Genomic DNA, 20,984 nt, shown 5'->3' on the forward strand with positions numbered 1-20,984 from the left:
GTTTGATCAATCGAGCGCGGAGTCATCAAACCGCTCTGCTCGACCACTCTCACCGTCCAATTTTCTCCCACCAGTCGCATCCTGCCTGCCAGCTCCGGCTACCGTTAGCTAGCTAATAAGGGAGTAGCAAGTCATTCCTACTGAGGAAATTCTGTTTTGATACCTCAGCATTATGTCATTTTGCTGATTAATTCGTTTGGGAAAATGCATTTGCGATTTTCCCGTGGCAACACGCCTCCTAGAAGACAAGATTCCCTGTGTAAAGTCCGCTTTTTCACTTCGACCTCGGTAGCTGAACGGGTTTAGCAAGTCAGTTCGTTTTGACAAGCGAGTGGCTCATCCGTCCGCCGCCGCTGCTGGTCCGTTACGGTGGGGAGGGGGGTTTGGACAAAGCCAGTCAGATGTTGGACGGTAAAAATATCCTCGGAACTCAAACGTTTTTACACCTGGTTGTGAAACTGAATTATCAAGCTGATCATCTGTCGTAAAAGTGCAAGGAATAAGGGGAGGAGTAGGGTCTATTTTTGGAGGGCGAGAGTTTGGATCTCGCACCGAGGGAAGGAGTAGGGGGTGTGCGGTGGAGAAAGACCCGCAGAAGAAGAAGGGACATAGAGGGAGAAAATCCTGATGCCAGTGATGGCAAACGAGCCGATCATCCTAAACGTCTATGATATGGTAAGTAGAAAGGTAGATCCTGCTCAACAGAGCCAGAAAGATGGATGTTTTCTTACTTCTTTGCTACTTTATCCAAGGATGGTTCAGTGCATTTATTTAACGCCAAACTCCATTACAAAAAGGAGATTTAGTGTTACCTTAGGTATCAACAGAGATGCAAAAATGAAAGTAAAATACTTTTTTCAATTCCTTATGAACCACTCTTCAGTTCGGCATGGATTCACAACACCAAACCGCTAATTTTAATGCAGTTTCACCTTTGATTCACCTGTTTTTCCTCAGTAATTTTCCAACAAAATACACAGTGGAACACGGCAGCGAGAGGCAGAATCAACTGCATAAAGTTTTCTTGACAAAGGGATTTTGGAAAGGTTTTTCTCTATTCAGATAATCGTTTAAAACCAGAGCTTTGTTGGCGTGTTTAGTGCAACACACTCCATACAGCACCAGAAGACAGCTGAAAAAAACATTGTTTTCAAATGGGGCCAGGTAAAGCAGCTCAGGGAGAATAAAAGAATAATTTGAAACCCATAGCTGACTCAAAAACACACACTGGTTCACGCATGTAACTTTGACAAAATTGGGTTTCCATATCAGCAGTGGAGCAAAATTGTCCTCATTGGACTTTTTAAGCTGCTGTTGTCAAAACAGAATAATAACACAAAGGAAACATTTACAGTAGTCTGTAAAACATGGTGACCCAAGAAGTGTCAGTCCACTGTCAGTCTGTAAACAAACCCTAGTTTTGTTTTTTAGGATTTTAGTTCACCACAGACGAAAACAGGAAAACAATGGACTCTGAACCAAACTGCTGGTAAACCACAAGTGGATGTGGAAGTAAACTTTCACCCAGACTGTATTTCTACTGGGGTGAACTGTATGTCTCCTTGTTACAGAATGAGGCAGAGGTTGAATTTGAGTCACTATGTTGTCACCATGCAGGGGTGAGTCAGTCGGGAGGGGGTTGGAAATTGACTGATCTGTTGATGAATCATTGATTGATGTGGATTCCCTGTGGCGGACAGGTTACATTTAAAATGGGAATTGTCTTGTTAGGGGTTATAAGACGGGCAGAGGCAGTGTGTTTAGGATAATGTGAATGGACATTTTGTTGGAGAACTACAACTCGCCATAAATGTTCACCAGGTTTTGTTCCTCATTATACATCCACTTCTTTTTGTCTCCTTTTCCATCCTCCATACCTTTTTGTTAAAGACATCAAGAGATTTTTATTCCTGACTGAAGATGAAGATCCTGTTTTTCTTGACATGGTTCTTTTTCTCCTGCTCCTGTTTCACTTCTATTTTTAATCTGACTTATAGCCGTTGTCATTCCCTTTGTAGCTGATGGTCAATATATCATCAGAGGCCTGAGGTCAGAAGGTTGGAGGCTGTTTTTGTAAAGATTAACATTGAGAGCTAAGGATTCCTTGAGAATCTGTACATAATGTAGTAGTACAGTGTGCATTATCGACAGTAGTATAACACACTGTGAAATCCAGACTTCCTTCCTGATTGCTTGATTCACACTCTTCTTGACATTCCTTCCCGACCTTCTTTCCTCCTTTCATTCTGTCATTCCCTTGTCTCATCTCATCTCCTGCTCTCTCTTTTTCTTCTCTCCTCCCCCTCTTTCTCTCACTTACTCTTTTTATTTTTTCAGTTGACTTGCAGTCCGCATTAGTTTCTTCTCGCTAAAGATTGAAAGGCTTTTATCTCTCGTCTCACTTCCATTCATGTGAACGGCTGCAGGGGCCTTGGCACACTTTCACATGCAAAGGCTTACAGAAGCTACTCATACATATCTAACACACACACGCACACATGCGCGTAGCTTGCTTTTACAGCTAAGGACACTCCTGTGCGTTCTGTTCATTGATTTTGTTATTTGCTGCTACAGTTGTTATCTATATTGAGGTTACATTTTTATTGTGTAAATGAGTATGTGTAAGAGAGACAGAATGAGTGCACATTTTTTCTTATTCAAGGAATTCTGTGGTTTGTGTTTGTACATGCAGAAATCGACTCACACTCATGCATATTTCTGCTGTATTTTTTTGTGCGAGCTACTGTGGGAACAAGATTTTAGCTTGCTTGCAGTGGCGGTCTAGTGCTCATTGAAGACAATGAGACAATGGACGTGGTCCATTCATTCAGTCTTCTACTTTAAACACTTCCTCTGTCTATTGATTAGGTTGTTCTAACCTGAGCACTGAAGGAAAAACCACCGACTGCTGGGGATTACAGCTGGTGGACTGGCTGCATGCTCTCTGACGGACTGGTAGACTTGCTGTCTGCTGGTTGGTTAACAGAAAACAAAAGAGCAGGTTGATGGACCCAAATGTTTTACAATTTTGACATATAGATCAATTCCAGTGAGTGCTGGATGATTTGCTCACTGACTGGTTGAGTCACCTTGTGGCTGACTAACAGTTTATAGACTCCCTGTGTGCAGGTCCTCTCTGGCTCTTGATTGAAGGGTTAAAAGAACAGTTTGACATTTTGGGAAATATGCTTATTCGCCTTCTTGCTGAGATGAAGATGAGAAGATTGATGCCATTCTCATGTCCGCTGAATATGTAGCTCACTATGTAGCTGAGTATGTATGAAGTCAATAGAAATAGTCACTGCAGAACAGAACTCCCTGTAAATCACATCGTGTTTTACATTTCTGTTTTTTTATACACATAAAAAAAAACAAGATCCAGTACAACGTGTTAATAGCCAAACTTTAGAGTTGAATATGTTTTTGATTTTGGAGAGAGCCAGGCTAGCTGCTACCTCCAGCTGGTATTGCCTGGAAAATGACCAACGATTAATCGATTATCAAAATAGTTTCTGATTAACTTGCTGTTAATCGCCTAATTGATTAATTGACTAACTGTTCCACTGTAGCGAATAGATTAATTAGCACAATGCTATGTGGTACATGCTACAAAGTTATCCCACCTGGAATGTGCATTTTATTGGCCGCAGCAACAAAATGTTAGCCAGAATGAACTTTTTTGCCGGATGACTGTGAGGTTTTTTTTGCTGGAGCTCTCAGCTGCACCAACATGGTGGTCTTGTTGAAGTGAATGAGGAGGCTGTGTTTTTTGATGCAGAGCTTTTTGACCATCTGAACAGGGCCTCCTTTATTGGCTTAATGACCGGTTGAGTGACTGCTGAGGTGACTGGCTGTTTGTCTAAGAGGAGGTCAGGAAACTGTAAAGATCAGCTAATGGCAGAGGTCAAGACAGTGGCGACACACGCCGCATGATCCCCACCGCCATCTCAGCTGTTCACACCATGTAATGAACAGCGGCAGCGAGTGCTAACTGAAGTGCAGCCTGGTTGTGGGCAGAGGGAGCAGCATGGTGGCTCAGCGAGAGCATCTGTCATTTTGGGAAACGTGAATCTGCGTGCCCTGTGGTGTAAGTAAGACTCTGAACGTTTACTAAAAAACACTGACGGACAGACAAATTCCCCTTTCCATTTGAGGATCAATGCTGTCACGTGACTTTCAGGAATATCGGTGCAGACACAAGTACAGACCCCCCCCCTCCACACACACACCACCCTATCTTCTTCCACAATTCCCATTTTGTCAGGTCCTCCCCGCCGTCCTGCTCCCATCTCTGCTAAGTGGATTTCCTGGCCAGCTCTGAGTGCTTTAGTACGCTGCAGTAATGAGGCAGCATTATCTGCACACCACCTGTCTGCCTGCCAGCCAGCTCTATGGACTACTGTCTCTGTGAGTATGAGAGGACGTGTTAGGGTATTAACAGCGTCACGTAGCCAGATAGTCAGCAGAGCAGGTCGTGTTATTCTGCGTGGATGCTGCTCTGGATCAATTACTGCAGTCAGTCATGATTCCAGTTCTTCTTTTGTACTGTCTAATTTGCAAGGTAATGTGTACAGTGTGGCATGGCTATTTCTGGGACACCACAGCATGCACTGCCAGTGTAGTATCATGTAGCAAAATGGTGTCAAGCGTCTTGCACAATACAGAAACACACAAGTCAACTAGAAACTCAAACAGCACTATAGGTCAGGGTTTGGTAATAAGACAGTATATACCTTGAGATGATAGCAATTTGTCAACTTTCAGAGATTTTTCTGTACTGTACTTCTTTATACTGAGGTTGTTATCCCTTTTAATATGTCTGGTTGTATCAGGGCATCATGGACAATGATGCTGCTTTATGGCAGCATTGGATTTATAGGATTTTTGCATGAAAGTGATAAGATTTCTTGATCTGTCAGATATTTAATTCTCTCAATTAGCCAAAAACAGCCATGCCAATCTGGCGGTTTTATTTGCTTATAAACAATTTCTCTATTTAATTTCCAGAGATTTTGCTATATCACGATATACACTCAGTGGCCACTTTTATTTGGTACACCTGTACAGTCTAATGCCATCCAATACAAAGCTATACTAGCCATTGAATTTACGCATTTCCAACAATGTCACTAAAACCTGAACATTATAAACTTTGTTAAGGTAGAATTTATGGCCGAGCTGTTGAATTGGATTGTACAGGTGTTCCTAATAAACTGGCCACTGAGTGTATATCAGTGTAACTATATAGAAATGTACATACTGTGGTCTTCATCCACATCACCCACCCCCAGAACAGGGTAAACTAAAAATCTACAGCTACATTTACTAGAAGACTTTTACCAGCATTTGGCTTGTGGCTGGCAGCCGTTTCCTTCTCTCAATTTGTGTTTTCAGTCAGCTTGTTTCCGCTACAAAGCAGTGACACACAAAACATTTCATATCTTCTTGCTAATCATTCTGTTCAACACTGTCAGAGATTACAATCCTGAACAGAGAAAATTGCAGAATTTAACTACAGCATTAAGTATACAGGCATTAAGTTCAGCACACGGTTTCTCTTCATTCATCCATCTCTCTTTCCCTCCCTCCCATTTTTTTGTCTCTAATTCATTCATAAGCACACAGTTTACTGTCTTGCTTGCGCACACACACACACACACACACACACACACACACACACACACACACACACACTCAGCCTGCTCTCTGTGTTGTAGAGGAGGCAGGTTTTAACGAGCTTTGAAGTAATGAGGGCCAAGATAAGAGCCTTATTTCACCACAGAGAGTGTGTGTGTGTGTGTGTGTGTGTGTGTGTGGGGGGGGGGGGGGGGGGTACTAAACTAGCAGATTAGCTTACTTAAAATATTTTTCCCCAAATGCTTTTGCAATTATGTTTTTGGGCATCTAACTGGCACTCAGGGGGATTTAGAGTTAGTGCAACAGCAAAATAAGCTTATATTCATGTTAAAGGTGACTTTGGCTTTGTGGGGTTGTGGCTTTTGGGGTCTCTGGTAGCTGTGGGTTTCTTTTGCAACTTAAATGCTGTTGTGGATTCTTAGAGCCTTGAGTTTTCTGGACAAGACTCACCTAAAGCTCTCGCTTCTTAGGAAAAGCCCTGGATAGAGAATTAAAGTAGTGAAGAAAAGCTGAGACACTTGGTTTCTGAACTTCTGAGCCGCCTGTTTAAAGCCAGCAGGCTTCTCCTCAGTCTTTGAGAACCAGCTGTTGTAGACACAGATGGCTATTATTCCTAGGCTCAGAGAAACAACCACAAAAGTGATACAAACAGGATTTCAATGATGCTATTTCTGCTCAGTTCTTTCAAGAGATGAGATCGGCTGATGTGAGAAATTCCCCGTGCTGGAAAAACCCTGCCAATGGCAATGTTAGAAATGACATGGTGACATGTTGTGCTATCATTTTTGGACTAAATGTTGATCCTTCTGGAATTGATAACAACATTTATGTTAGTGTGTGTGTGTGTGTGTGTGTGTCGGGGGGTGGGGGGCTTGTGACCAATACTCAGCCATCTTTAGTACAACATCAAAGCTAGATTTCCATAAAGGTGCACACCCTGAAATTAGAAGTGGGAGCTGATTTGGGATTGATGTTGGATATTAGAAGACTTGGGGAAAATATCTTGAAGTCCGATTAAGTGGATCTGAAAGGGGATTTTCTCTGTCTTAAAGTAAAGCCATTCGCTGACTCTTTCAGTAGCTTGTTTTTGTGCAACATTTCAACCTTATGTAGGTCAGGAAACAGACAAACTCTGCAGTATGAAGCATTGGGCTGAAATGTTGCACAAGAAAACCATCCTGGCTCGGCAGTCTTAGCAATTGTTTTGGAATTTACTGCATTTATTTGTCAAAATGACATAAAAATGAGGGATATCTGAGTCATTGCCCTAAATAAAAATGTGTATGTGTTAAGTATTTTAAATTACCAGGAACAGAAATGCAGTTATCCAAGAAAGCACTCATGCTAGAAGCGCCCTTTATCAAGGCACATGACCACTAATGACCGCTTGCTAGTACTGACGTAGTACAAATGTTTGGAGCTGCTTGGGGAAAGATTGTCATTAAAGATAAACTTTATTGATCCCATGATGGAACATTGAAGTGTCACAAAACATCCAAAACAAACAACCATGTGTACTAGATACATTATGAACAGTTGATAGAAGCGGTAGCAAGACGGGATGGTTGAAAAACTATTTGATGACTTTATTGCTTGGACTTTTCAGTTACATCCACTTGTGCAGCATGAGGTCTCCACTGAAGAGGCACTGTTTTCCAGGAAGGTTAAGTTTGAAGCTGTGGATTTTCTTTATTTATCTATAAGAAATTCATCTATAAACACATCTATATTTCGCATGTTTTAGCCCAGTTTAAACAAACTGTCAAGCCTTTTCCATTGTTTTTTAGATGTATGATTGCCTTCCCTGCCCTTTTTAAATTCATATACCCAATTAAAGTACACTTTCAGGGACTCAAAACGTATAAGATAATCCATCACAGTGGTCAAAGTTTTCAGTCAATTCATTTTACTGCTCACCTTAGTTAATCTCATGTTTCTGCTTAAGTCAGAAAGGGGGCACTTGTCTCCAGTATTACTTGCTGTCAGCATAAACTTGAATACCTATCAGTTTATTATTACCTGACATTTTGTGCAACAAGCAGTTAAGAGCTCAGAAGTCACAGAGGCTTGAACATATACTGTAAAATGTGAAAATGCTCAGAAGAAACTCTTTCCTTAACTCACTCAGCACACCTGCTCTGTCTAAAACGTAATGCAAACAGCCAGAAGGCGATACAGTGTCCTCATTACCTTTGTGATCACAATTTGTGTTTAAACTGTAAGACACTGTGCAGAGGGAACAATTTGCAATGCAGATTACTGCCAGCTCTGCCACCACACCACACTATGTGGAGCTAGATACTGTATTTGCATAATAATAGGAAGGAAGTATGAGAATAGTTTTTAAATATCTTGCTGTGGTTATCAGGCTTCTAAATGTGTTTTGCAAGTGGTCTCTGAATATAAAGGAGAAACGTCTGCTTGCGGACAGTACATGATACCTACTCCACCTGATGTTGCTCCTGTGTTGTGACAAAAAAACAAACATGTAATTTGTGATCATTTTGGTGTTAAATAAACTGGGATCTCTGGTATGCAGTGGCGGAGAGGAATTGTAAAAGAAGGAAAACAAAAAGACACATTGAATCCATAGGAAAGAGACGCACCTTATAACTCCAGAACTTGGCTGAGAATCATCACATTTTTAAGTTTTCTTCAGTATTAAAGTAATCCAGTTATACCTGTCTGTACATCCATGGATACATTGCAAACAGGACCTGTTAATAGCTAGTTCGGCATACATTTAATGGTGCCAGTTTGCACTTTTCGTATAATTTTTTTATGAAGGGGGGCCCTTGGTGTCAGTCCTTGAAAACCCCTGGCTTAAATTCTTAATCAATTAACAAAATAGTTGACAATTATTTTTCCGTTTAATCGACCTATCAGTTAATCGTTTCAGCTCTATTTGTTGGTTCACGTGAGAATTTGCTGCTTTCCACTGTTTTATATGATTATAAATTGGATATGTTTGGGTTTTGGACTGTGGATCAGGCAAAACGAGCAGCTGAGTTGTTATTACCTGCGTTCAACTAGCGCTTCCCAACATGGAACTATTTTGCACTTTTGCATCGTTAAGTTCGTCAAACATTGGAAATGGGTGTGGCACGTTTTGTTTGAGTGTAACCTTGCGTAGAAAGGCAGCGGACCCAAACACTGCTTATGTGGAATGTTGTTTGTGTGAGTGACTTTTAGTAACTGTAATGAAAATGTAAGCTAATATATTATAGATTTACTGAGTTATTATGCAGCTTCCTGAGATGAAGCTCTCCACCACATTCCCCTGCTCCATCCTCTGTGATACAAGATATTTTTCACACAAGCGAACTCTGCCTAGCAACAGCCTGGCCAATCACCTTGTAGCCTCAGGATGTTACACAGATACACAGCTGAAAAGATGGACTGTAATGTCAGATCACTGCTGCTGAAATAATTGATTTTGTGTGTGTTTGTATGTGGGCTTGTCTTGTATTGTGTGTGTGTGTGTGTGTGTGTGTGTGTGTGTGTGTGTGTGTGTGTGTGTGTGTGTGTGTGTGTGTGTGTGTGTGTGTGTGTGTGAGAGAGATTTTGTGTAAACGTCAGTCGGGATCATGGGATGGCAGAGTGTTAGGAAGACAGTTGAGGTTAATCCAGTATGTTAATACATCCCTCTACATTAGGTCTATTTCCGTGATTCTCTCGATGCCTCATGAATAGATTTAGCACGTTGTGATTCTCCTCTGCTGAGTGACGTAATGACAGTGACTCACTACCTTCGCCAGTTTGCATTGCAGACAGTTTGTGGCTCAGCAAGCCATGATGGGATTTCTACCATTATTCAAACATGGAAATTGCCTCTTCAGCTACTGTCTGTGGTGTAACTGCAGTTGTTTCTAAGTAAAGCCCCACAAATTTTGTAAATGCCCCAATTTTTTAGACAGTAATATTTTTTTAATTTCCTACACTGTGTTTCAGTGTCAAAAAGCAACAACAAAAAACAATATCAGACACCCTTCACTCTTTACTCTTATACTAACGGTATAATGAGATAAAAGCAGATATCACTTCAAATTAGTGGACACAGTTAATACATTGTGAATATTTTGAAAAACATATAGGAGTTTGTGTTGGTGTTGGCCTGTTTCAGAGACATTTTGTGTACAATACACTTTATTTTATACTTTATTATACGTAGAGTAGAGTAGGGTTACCTCATGTGGATGTTGAAATGCAACATGTCCATCCTGGCAAGCACAGTTGGAAAGCACTCCTGAATATCTACAAGGACATATTTTTATTCCGTGTTTCTGTCTCTTTCAGTACTGGATCAATGAGTTCACCAGCACTCTGGGCATCGGAGTCTTTCACTCAGGGATCGAGGTCTATGGAAGAGGTAGGATTACCCAGAAATATGACACCACGTATATCGGTTGACTTCCTGTGGATGGTGTTTCAGAAGGGATGCTTTTTTTGCAGAATATAATACATACGTCACTGTGTTCCCTTCCCAGCATGTCTGGTTAGAAATTATTTACAATTGTTGTTTGGCAAAGAGAGACTTTGTTTTGCATAGAGTTGTTGGTTCTCAAATGTGTGTTTTCATGTTGTGTGTTTGTGTGTGTGTATAGAGTTTGCCTATGGCGGACACCCGTACCCATTCTCAGGGATCTTTGAAATAACACCAGGTGATGCAACCGAACTGGGCGAGACCTTTAAGTTCAAGTAAGTATGGGATATTTGGTGTTTTATATGCAAAGAATCACAGAGTTTTTGTGTTTTAGGTGTGGTCAGGCTGTTAGCTGGATGTTTGGACAGTTAAGTAGCCATTATCAATGAGTTACTCAGTTAACCAGTTCAGTCAGTCTGGCTGTCATACAACCACTAGCTAGATATATTGTAAGTCACATGCGTTTACATGCACTTAAGTAAGGCAATTTAATGTAAGGTAATAAAACAAACCCGTTTTCCATAATCAGGGTAGCAGATCAGTTCCCCAGCTAGATTTCTCCTGCAGCCATTTCCTTGATTTGTTTCGCAGGAAGCAGCATCTTCTATCACTAATAAAGGTAAAATAAGAAAGCCATGCTTCCAATATAAGGTCAGGAGTAGGGGAGACGTTTACTGACCTGCTGCATGTATCGTGGATTTACAGTAACAAGGCTACTACAGTGAGTGTAATCATGTTCTCTGACTACCTACCTACATTTTGATGCAAAGCAGGCCTATATCTTCCTGTAATGAGGGCGACTGGTCACTGCTGCTACTGGACAGAGAGATAAAAAAAAAAATACATGTGTGGAGAGCAGAGAGTACAACATGTGATAGACATTTTATGATTTCACACTTTGTTTTCCTCACGGTTTGTGGCAGCTCACTTGTCTTGGGCAGAGAACGAATGACAGAAAACAGAAGATTGAGCAGAAAAAGAGTAGAACTTGACTTCGGTCTTCATATGAGACTGCACGTCGTAACTTTGAAATGGAAAAAGAGGGAAATGGAGAGAAAAAACTGATGCACAAGAGTGTACAGTTAAATTACCAGTTTCTACGTACATTTGTACATGTTGTGCAATCGAATACAGCATTCCTGCATTAAGCCATTTGTTTTTAAAGTTTATAATGTTTATGTTGTCAGAGAGGTTTTGAATTTTAAAGGCTGTTGTGTTGGAGTATATTCTGCAAGGTTTCTAATCATTTTTAATCCTGCGTATAAGTAAATGAGGTGGAAAAGAACAAGTTGCATGATATTTAGGCCTGTGAAACCCAACAGCATAAAACCTACTGAGTGATGTCAGGAAAACAAAGATGTTGAGCTGAAAATTAGTTGATTTAGCTTAACTGTAGAAATGAAAGGGAAATGTCTGATATTCTTCTCACTTCAGTGTGAGAGTCTGTTGTGGTGAGACAGTAGAGCACCCAGTCAATTCAATATGGACTCCCAGGATCACCTCTGTGTGTGTGTGTGTGTGTGTGTGTGTGTGTGTGTGTGTGTGTGTGTGTGTGTGTGTGTGTGTGTGTGTGTGTGTGTGTGTGTGTGTGTGTGTGTGTACCCTGAGCTGCTGTGTATTACTTCTGCTCTAGTTGATCTGCCCTGTGGCTTTAGACAGACTCTGCCTGGCACACACACACTCGCTGTCTCCATGCAGACCATAAGTATGGATCATCTGGGACAAATGCCAGCATATCATCCACTGCGATGCAAAGCGAATGAAGCGCTCTCCCAGTGCAAAACATTTGAGCAAGATATTCTTTCCTCTAAACTTTAAAGAGACCAACCAGGTGAATGTCGTGACAAGTTGTGACACCTTATTGGCCTGAACTATGAAGCAGGTTCAACATACCCAGGATATCTTTCTGTTATTTGGCTTCACTTACCATAACAACCGCGATCCCGCTGAGCGGTCACACGCCGGTTGGTTATCAACTCGGTAAGTTAACCCAAGGTTTCCCAATCTAGCCACGAGCGCGTTCACATCAAAGAGGCGGTGTTTGCAGCATCTGACCAATCATAAACATGGACACGTCTACTGGCAGTAGAGCTGCGTATTTTTACAACTGACGAGCAAACTGTAATATCAGACAAATACGAAGAAGTTTAACACATCATCCAGGCAGAAAGCAGCACAGCTGCAGCTGCCAAATACAGGAAGGACAGCTGGCAAAAAAATCACCGCGGTGTGAATGCATAAGGCTTTTAATATCACTGCCCCATCATTAGGGCATGAGGAGATCTGACTGTAATTACATTTGTATATTCTATTAAGTTAATGTGTTCCTTAAATGTATTCTTATAGCGTGTTTGACAGTTTTAGTCTTATTCGGTCAGCTGCAACCCTGGTGTTTCAAACAGACTTGGGGGGCAAATAAAAAATAAATATAAAAACATGATTCAAAGCAGTAAGTATGCTTACTTTCATATCTTATAAGTACAAGTACAAGTCTTTGAGTGATTCAGTCAGTCTCTGCTGGAAGATGATATCTGTATACACAAGCACAATTAAATGCACACATAAGTCACTCCCTCCCTCCTGAATCTACATCTTGCATATAAAATACACTCTGCCCTCCTAAGAGACCCTCTCACGATCTGCACCGAGCTCCACGGGATCTTCTATGATTGGTGATGCCATTTTCCAAGAGAGTTGATTGGTCAGTAGGCGGTGCTTTTATATATGTTGATCAGTTATCTCGAACATAACCTGCTCCGGAGCAGGTTGTGTTTGCAGCATCATTTACCATGGCGATTCAAGTGAACCACCGTCGTAACCCTGAAAACCCAGGGCTAACCCTGAAGTTACCTCGCTAACCTCAAATCCTGCTTCGTAGTACAGGCCTCTGGTAAATCCATTTTAAAGGACCATCCCACCTGAATGGGGCTTTTTTTTTAGCCATGCTAGCAGCTTGGCTCTATGGATGGCAGTTACAGTCTGTGGGTCCACCTCTTTGGTCAAGACTGAAATATTTTAAAAGCTAGTGGATGGATTGCCATGAAATTTGATTCAGACATGCATTGTCCCCAGAGGATGAACATGACATTGATGATATCTTGACTTTTTTCTATTTCTCAAGTAGTTTGGTTTATGACTAAATAGCTTGCAAAACCATTCTCTTCAGCCTCAGCTATACTTACTGTGTGTTAGCATGCTGAACACACTAAACTACATCAGCATGTTAGCATTGTCATTGTGAGCATGTTAGCATTTAGCTCAAAGCACTGCCTAAACTCCAGAAATCATTCAGATTAAGGCATTATGATGCTTTCATGATGCCTCAAACGTACCACTTAAGAACAAATCAGTTTGTATGAGTCGTTGCATGACGCCCATTGATTGGGCAAAAGAGAGGTTTAAGCAGTCATTATTGATGTTTCATCAGTGAGTAATAATAATATTGAGTAACACCTGCCTCCACACCCTCTCCCCGCTCGTCTCCGTAGAGAAGCCATAGTCCTGGGCAGCACAGACTTCACAGAGGAAGATGTGGAGCGGATTGTGGAGGAGATGGGGAAGGAGTACAAAGGCAACGCCTACCACCTCATGCACAAGAACTGCAACCACTTCTCCTCAGCACTGTCAGAGGTAGGCGCGTACACACACACACACACACACACACACACACACACACACACACTGTACAGCACTGCACCATTGTGGCTGCTAAACTGAACGTACCTGACATGAGGTGCAGAAAAAACAACATGGTCCGTGAAAAAAACATTTCCTGTTCAGAGCGTAAGCACTTGAACAAGCTGTTTATGTGTGTGTCTGTGTGTGTGTGTGTGTGTGTGTGTGTGTGTGTGTGAGTGAGTGAGTGAGTGTGTACTTTCAATCGGCTTATCCTGGTGTGATTAATGAGCAGGGAGTCTTACAGTTAGCATCTAGCACTGAGATGGGGATTAAGACACACTGATACATGCCCAGACATGCAGAGCCAGCTGGCAAACACACACACACACACACACACTGATAATACACTTACACAGATGTACATAACACATTATTACATTAAAATACTCTCAAAGAGAAATACAGAGTTTAAAATGCAGACATTCAAGCATACATGGACACAAGTGCATCACATCAATATAATAAACAAATCCAACGTGTACGTAAACATAAGAATACAGAGAAACAAACACACAGCTGATACCACAGGGAAGCAGTCTTGCCCTCAGGATTTGATTCTCTTGTTTACTGTAACCTCATTAATATGGGAGGTTGACTTAAAGAGAGACCGAGGAGAAAACGATTGGACATATTGATGGTTGTTGCAGCTTCGAAAGATCAAGCATAACAATTAATTCTCCGGAGAGAACGTTTGATGTCGAGTGACTCCGATGTTGGTCCTCTTCTTGAAAAGCAAATCAACACACGGTACCCTGTTAACACTACGCTCTGTCTCATTATGTAAGCAGATTATCTGTACACTGCTGATGTTCATCTGAGAGACAGACAAGAACAGCTGGGCAATACAGCGGGGCGTCCACTAATCACAGGGTTGGTGGTTTGATCCCCGGCTCCTCTAGTCCACATGTCGAAGTGTCCTTTGGCAAGACACTGAACCCCAAGTTGATGGTCAGGCCACCATGTATGGTTGCTCGCTGCCATTGGTGTGTGGGTGAAGGGGAGGTAAATTGTAAAGTGCTTTGGATAAACACACTATATAAATGCAGCCATTTCTTTTTGTGCCAACACAGGAATGTAACAACATTTGTGTACAGAAAGAATACAGGACGATATCACTGCACCCAAGAAACAAGTTGTAAAAGGTCCCAAATGACTTGTTACAATAGATTCTCAGGTTTCCATTTTGTTGTGTGTGTTGAGTATAAAAAACAAAAAAATAAATAATCAATAAATGCAGATTTAAGGATGTCTGCATGGAGGAAGGGTTTATAAAGATTGAGGAATAACTCGCTTGTGTGTCCTTTTATTGCCTCTTCTTTGTCTTTTCTTGCTAGTGAGTTATTTTGATCAGGAATGCTGTTTATAAAATATCATGTGAGTGATTTGAAAGCTTGCTTTGTGAGTGTAAATGGGTATTTCAGAAAACACATGACTGCAGTGTGAATTCTGCAGCTACAGCCGAACACTGCAGCAGGTTATTTTTATGGATTATGTTTCTCTATAGTGGATGTAGGCTTCCTCCTCCTAGTTTAAGGCTGTGCTCATCTGTGAGATCATCTGCGTAGTCATGATATAGGGCAGGCTGGGGTGATTTGCATTTTAGAGAGCTTGGGCCTCTTCCTGTCAAAACACATTCCTCTCTGAAGGAGGTGAGGAATCTTGTTTGCTTGCAAACCTAAAAACAGTAGCTGTGGCATAAACAAAGCATACGGTCTAGTATCATCTGTTGGCTGCATATGGCATGGCACAACATGCTAAATCAACTGCTTTGTAAGACGTGTTTGTGGTTAAAAGCAAATCCACTGTCCATGGATGTCCATCTCTTCATACATCTTAAAAAACACCCTATCAGCAGCTTTGGCAAATGTTCTCATAAAAGCACGATTAAGCCCTTTGACTGGGAAACCCTTACGCATTTCTTGGAAGCCACTCGTGCCATAATGCTGTAATAGCTCTGATCGAGCTAAGTGATGATAATTAGGCCTCACGTTGACAGCGTTGCTGCCTGTGCCTGTATGCTAGTCTGTTAAGGGAGGAAGGTGAGAGAGAAATCCACTAGAGACTCGAAAGGTCTTCCTCCAACCAGACACAGACCTGTTTAGTAACAGTAGATGAATACAGTATTACTATAGAGGCACAGGTCTGTGTTGCCACAGGTTATTGAGTTTCTGGAATGTCTTGGGATGTTTTTTATGTTTCTTTAAGACATAAAAAGTCAGGAAATGTAACACAGTTTGCTGGAAGTTTCAGAAATGTTTCACTTGGGTCTCCTCACAAGAGAATGGCAGGATGTATTTCCCAGTCATGCATTCATTGTTTCAAATTTTTACTTTCACATCAAGCTCAGCTATACTGTGATTGCCCCCTCAGATGTCTGCTGACCTAGAAAACATTAACAAACCAGGAAGAAGTAAAAAATGTAAATCATGAAAGCATTTTAGTTTAGTGAGCAAAGAAAAAAAAGGTACATGGGATTCACACTGAAATGGAGAAGCATGCTCATGGACACGGGTCTAGTTTCACACAACCATAAAACGTGTTTAAGAGTCACGGTCTCTCTTTCACATCTGGAGCACAAGGATAATATTAAACTGTCAAAGCTTGTGATAGCTGTTGTAAGAATTGAAACTATAACTCCGGCCCTTTCTTCCCTCCTCAGATCCTGTGTGGCAGGGAGATCCCTCGCTGGGTCAACCGCCTGGCCTACTTCAGCTCCTGCGTGCCATTCCTCCAGAGCTGCCTGCCCAAAGAGTGGCTGACCCCGGCTGCCTTACAGTCCAGTGTCAGCCAGGAGCTCCACGGAGGAGGAGAGCTGGAGGAGGCCGAGGACGCCGCTGCCACAGCCTCCCTGGCGTCCATGTCGCCTTGCTCACCCTCGTCCTCCTCCAGCCCTTCCTCCTTTCCTCGTCATTCCCGCCACCAGCCCCGCCGGTAGAAGCTGCGAGGTCTGCTGGGAAACTTGGGGCTAGACTTGTGGTTGCAGAGTCTGTCAGATAACAGAATACCTGCAGCAGCTAGTGAATCCAGCTACAGCCAAAAGTCCTGTCAGACTGTCCTCGAGCAAGGCACTGGACTGCTACCTGCTCTTGGTAAGAATGTCAGCCAAATCTCTACACTGATCCAGAGCAGAAGGGTTTTTCCTCTCGGGGGGAGGGAGCTCTTGTTGCTGATGAAGGCAGGATCATCTCTCAGTGAACATGGCTGATGGAATACAACATCCCATCCAAAATCCAAACTATTTCCCCTCAAGTCTCTTTCATTGTTTTACCAGCCAACGTGCAGTGCAGAATGGAAGGAAGTGTTTCATAATTTAGGACAATTTACCAGCCACACTTACCAGATTTTTACCAGCAGTTAGTTGGTGCATGGTGCTAATCCCCACCTTTTTTGTAGTGGAAACCAGTGAGAGGAGTTGCTGAAAAAGAAGCGTGGGTTTGAGTCAGTTTATAACCATGAGCTCAAGTTAAAGGAGGTGACCTTTAACAACCCGATTTGACAGATATAATGTAGAGTTAATATACTGGCACCTTTTTAGGGGTCACCAGATGATTAAAAGGGTACGAAAGGGTGGTGCAGACAACTTTGATCTGAGCCTGACCTTTGTGGGCGGAGCCAGTCGCTGTTGACCACTGCTTGAACAGAAGGATGATGAAAAAACGACATTTGTGTCTGAATTTCTAGAACTGTACAAGAGCAAATCGGTCAAACATTAAGACCAGTTTGAGTCTCAGAAACGTAGCGATCAGCAACATTAGCGTATTTCGCACAGCACCACCGGGAGTTCTGGAGCGGTAAATACTGTGCAAGATGCTTGTTTTTCTGTTGTAATGTGAATCAGCCTTAAAGGGTCTTTTCATATTGAACATCCATACGATCTCAGCTTTGTTTTGGAGAAAGAAGTGGATGTTAAATCACTACTCTGTTGATCTCAACACTCAGCTCTGGTAGTTGCATTTTGCAATCTGATGTCGTCTGAAGAGAAACCGATGCAAAAGCAAACTTTTCTAGACTTTTGTTAGTTATTATATTTCTTAATTACCACCAGCCAGACGCTGGTAAAATTTGATATGTGGCTGGTAAATGTTTCCGCTGCAGTTAAGTTAAGATGTTCTAAATAATTGGCTGGTAAACTTGTGAAAGCAGCAGGTGGAGTTTGGAATCTAAACACTTTGCCTCAACATGCTGTTTGTGCATCAGGACCTCAGCCTTTTGTTATTTTTCTTTCACAGCAGGCTGGATATAGACGTACGCCAGAACTACAATCAGCCTCACATAGACACAAATAAACTGATCTAGCAGCGGTGTCTAAATGGGTGAAAATCCCTCACACAACTTGGATGGGTTCAGTTCCAGGTAATCTTTGCTTCCCAAGTCCCCTTCTTTGTCCCTTAGTTTTTTAAATCCGGATCAGCAGTTGTCGGGTATCTGTAGCAACTCTTAAAAGCCTACCTGCCCGTCAATGAAGCAGATGTATCTGCCTGTAATGTAATAATTATGATAAAGCAACAGTTGTCTTCACCAATAATGTAATTTTTTCTAAATTATTTAAGAATTAGGTCGCAGGGCAGGCAGTGACTTAGAGGTTAGAAAATGCTTTTTGTCACCTGAAGGTTCTGGGTTCAAATCCCAGAGTAAAAGAGACTGAACTCTTTCTCAGTAGCAACTGCCAAGGTGCCTTTGAGCAAGGTACTTAACCCACAAGTGCTCCAGTGGCCAACAGTAGAAGACTGTGGTTGTACTGGACTGCTCCCAGTTGTCAGCGTGTTCACCTTTGTAAGTGTAAAGCAAGCTCTTTCGTCTTTACCCGAGTTATTCAAGGTTCAAGTTTACATTAAGGACATGATGTCAGCCCATTGTACTCTACATAGACGTCTGAAGAAGACAGGCACTTGAAGCAAAGGAAGGGAATTTTGAGAAAGAGAGCGTCTTTAAATGGGAACTGAAACCCTCTTTAACTGACCTGCCATCAGCCCGCACTCCTGACAGTCATTTTCCTCACATCTGTGTGCAGTTAGGGATGATGCACATTGGTGTTTTAATTTGGAGCATCATTAGCACATTTTAAGTTTAATTTCCTGAAATTGTACTTTCTTTTTCTGTCTGGAAAAACGAAAAATCGCCATGTACTATCATTTCCTCAGACAAGTCCTTCAACAACTTCATCATCTCAAGTATAATTTTACAAGAATATGCTGCTTTTCCCAAATGATGAGCACCTCATTTCAAACTCTATATATATGCTGTCAGTGACAACACGTATGCTGCATAATATGTGTATTGTCCCAAACAAGAGCCATGGATGTCTTGAAAGCATATTTCTCAATTGATTTTGCCTGTTTTTTTGGAAGTCTGGAGAGACCGGACTACAAGCAGAAAAATCTTGTTTTTTTCTTTTTAATCCTTTAATGTATTTCTATGATATATGGACTCTGGCCTTTTTGTCTGTTTTGTTTATGTTTGATAAACTCAGGACTCCAAAAGGCTTTGTAATATATAATAATCCTTTTAACTTTTTTATCCCACATTTTACGTTTGTGTATACTGTTGCTTTTTCTAATGCAGTAGTCACTCCATAGAGGTTTTCAAGAACGCACTGTATCGGTGCAGTTTTATACTCCTCTCTTTGATTTAAAAAAAGAGCTTTTGTTTACAACCTGGTTGTTTGTATATGAGCCTGTGCTGCTCTTTGTTTTCCTGTCTGTGCATGAATGTGAGTGTGTGTGTGTGCACACTTGTATTATAAATGGTTAGTCTCAACAAGCTGCCAACTGGGCCACATTTCCCGACATCAAACACACACAGATACTCTTAACAAATGTAGCAGTGTTTCCAAGCGTTTTCTTTTCTCTTTTTTTCTTTTTTTAACAAAATGTTGCAGCATCCTCAAGAGATTGGATTTCTTTAAATGAAGTAAACTTTTTGTCCTCTGGCTAAATTTAGGACATTTTCAGTAACATTATTTTGGTGCAGTGGCTGATCATTTTTCAGATTTCAACTACTGGTAAAAAATATTATTTTCAGGACAGAGGCAGTGTTAAAGCACGACACACAATGACAACATTTCTCAAGAAACCAGCATATTTATGTGATTTGGAGTGAAAGGTTTCAACTCAGTGTATCATGAACTTAATTTTAAATGTTACTTTTTACGTTTTAGTAAGTCTGACAAAGGAAAAGTTTATTTTTAATGCACAGACTGACAAACACATGTACTGCTCATGTCGGCGCCCTCTGCTGGCTGTTATTTGTACTGTTACTTGACACTGAGGTTTCCCTTAACCTTCACAGCTTCAGAGTTTTCTGCTGGTATGTGATCATTTCTGTTTATTGACAAATTAACAATATCTCATCAAAACCCTATTTATCCACCAGCTAAATTGGATTAACAAATATATGTAGCCTTCCATTTCAAAATGCTGAGGGAGAAAAACTTTATGTTCATATCTCAACATTTAAAGTATCACAAATCACCATTACTGAGGCCAAAGATACCTAAAACTTCACTGATCTTCACTTCATTGTTTTTTTTTTCATCACACGTGTCCAGCGTTTTTAATGAATGTCTCATTTTGGAATAAAACTCATTGAGTAAATGTGGTTATTTCATTACAATAGTAAAAGTCCTATCAGATGGTTATTTGTGGGACATTTGCACCACTTGTGAGAGCTATGAATGTAGATTGGGAAACCTTGGTCATTCATACCCCACAAAAACTGATTTCAGCTGTTTTACAGTGAACTTTCACAGAGCCTTCAGAGGACTGGACCCGATTTGTACCCTGTTGTAAAGTTATTAAAGAAAAGTATACAATCTCTGACTCCTATTTCGTGTCGTGACTGTTTTGATGAATTCGTTTATTTGTTATGCTACTCTACATTTAGTCCCAGAAGGATGCCAATGAATGATGAACCTTCCTGTTTTTTTCTTTTTTTGTATTCTTGCAGTGAATTAAACGGACGATCGATACCGCTCATGTTTGTCTACTGAAAGCAGGGGGTAAAGCTAGCCTGGGTCTGTCCAAAGGTAAAGGAAAAAAAGGTTTGCCTACTACTGCCTCTAAAGCGCTACTAATTAAATTTGTGTGAATCAGTGTTTGCAAACAAAAGTATTTTCATTTGACAGCCTATTTGATATTTCTTTGGATGTAATCAGAGGTGGGCAGTTGTAAAAGTTTTAACTAAAACTAATGAAAAGTAAAATTTGAATCCATTCAGTATAGTTCATGACAAGTTGGTGTCAAGTGTC

At 41.2% G+C, this 20,984-nt stretch overlaps 1 protein-coding gene across 1 annotated transcript; it reads left to right on the plus strand.

Annotated features, from left to right (window-relative positions):
• Window positions 1-627: 627 nt before the first annotated feature.
• Window positions 628-16,673, plus strand: desi2 (desumoylating isopeptidase 2). The gene is made up of 5 exons (XM_070916451.1): window positions 628-675; window positions 9,934-10,006; window positions 10,242-10,335; window positions 13,549-13,690; window positions 16,398-16,673. The coding sequence occupies exons 1-5, from the start codon at window positions 628-630 to the stop codon at window positions 16,671-16,673; spliced, it is 633 nt and encodes a 210-aa protein (XP_070772552.1).
• Window positions 16,674-20,984: the final 4,311 nt, after the last annotated feature.

The sequence above is a fragment of the Enoplosus armatus genome, chromosome 12 (assembly GCF_043641665.1).
Source record: "Enoplosus armatus isolate fEnoArm2 chromosome 12, fEnoArm2.hap1, whole genome shotgun sequence".
Taxonomy (NCBI): domain Eukaryota; kingdom Metazoa; phylum Chordata; class Actinopteri; order Centrarchiformes; family Enoplosidae; genus Enoplosus; species Enoplosus armatus.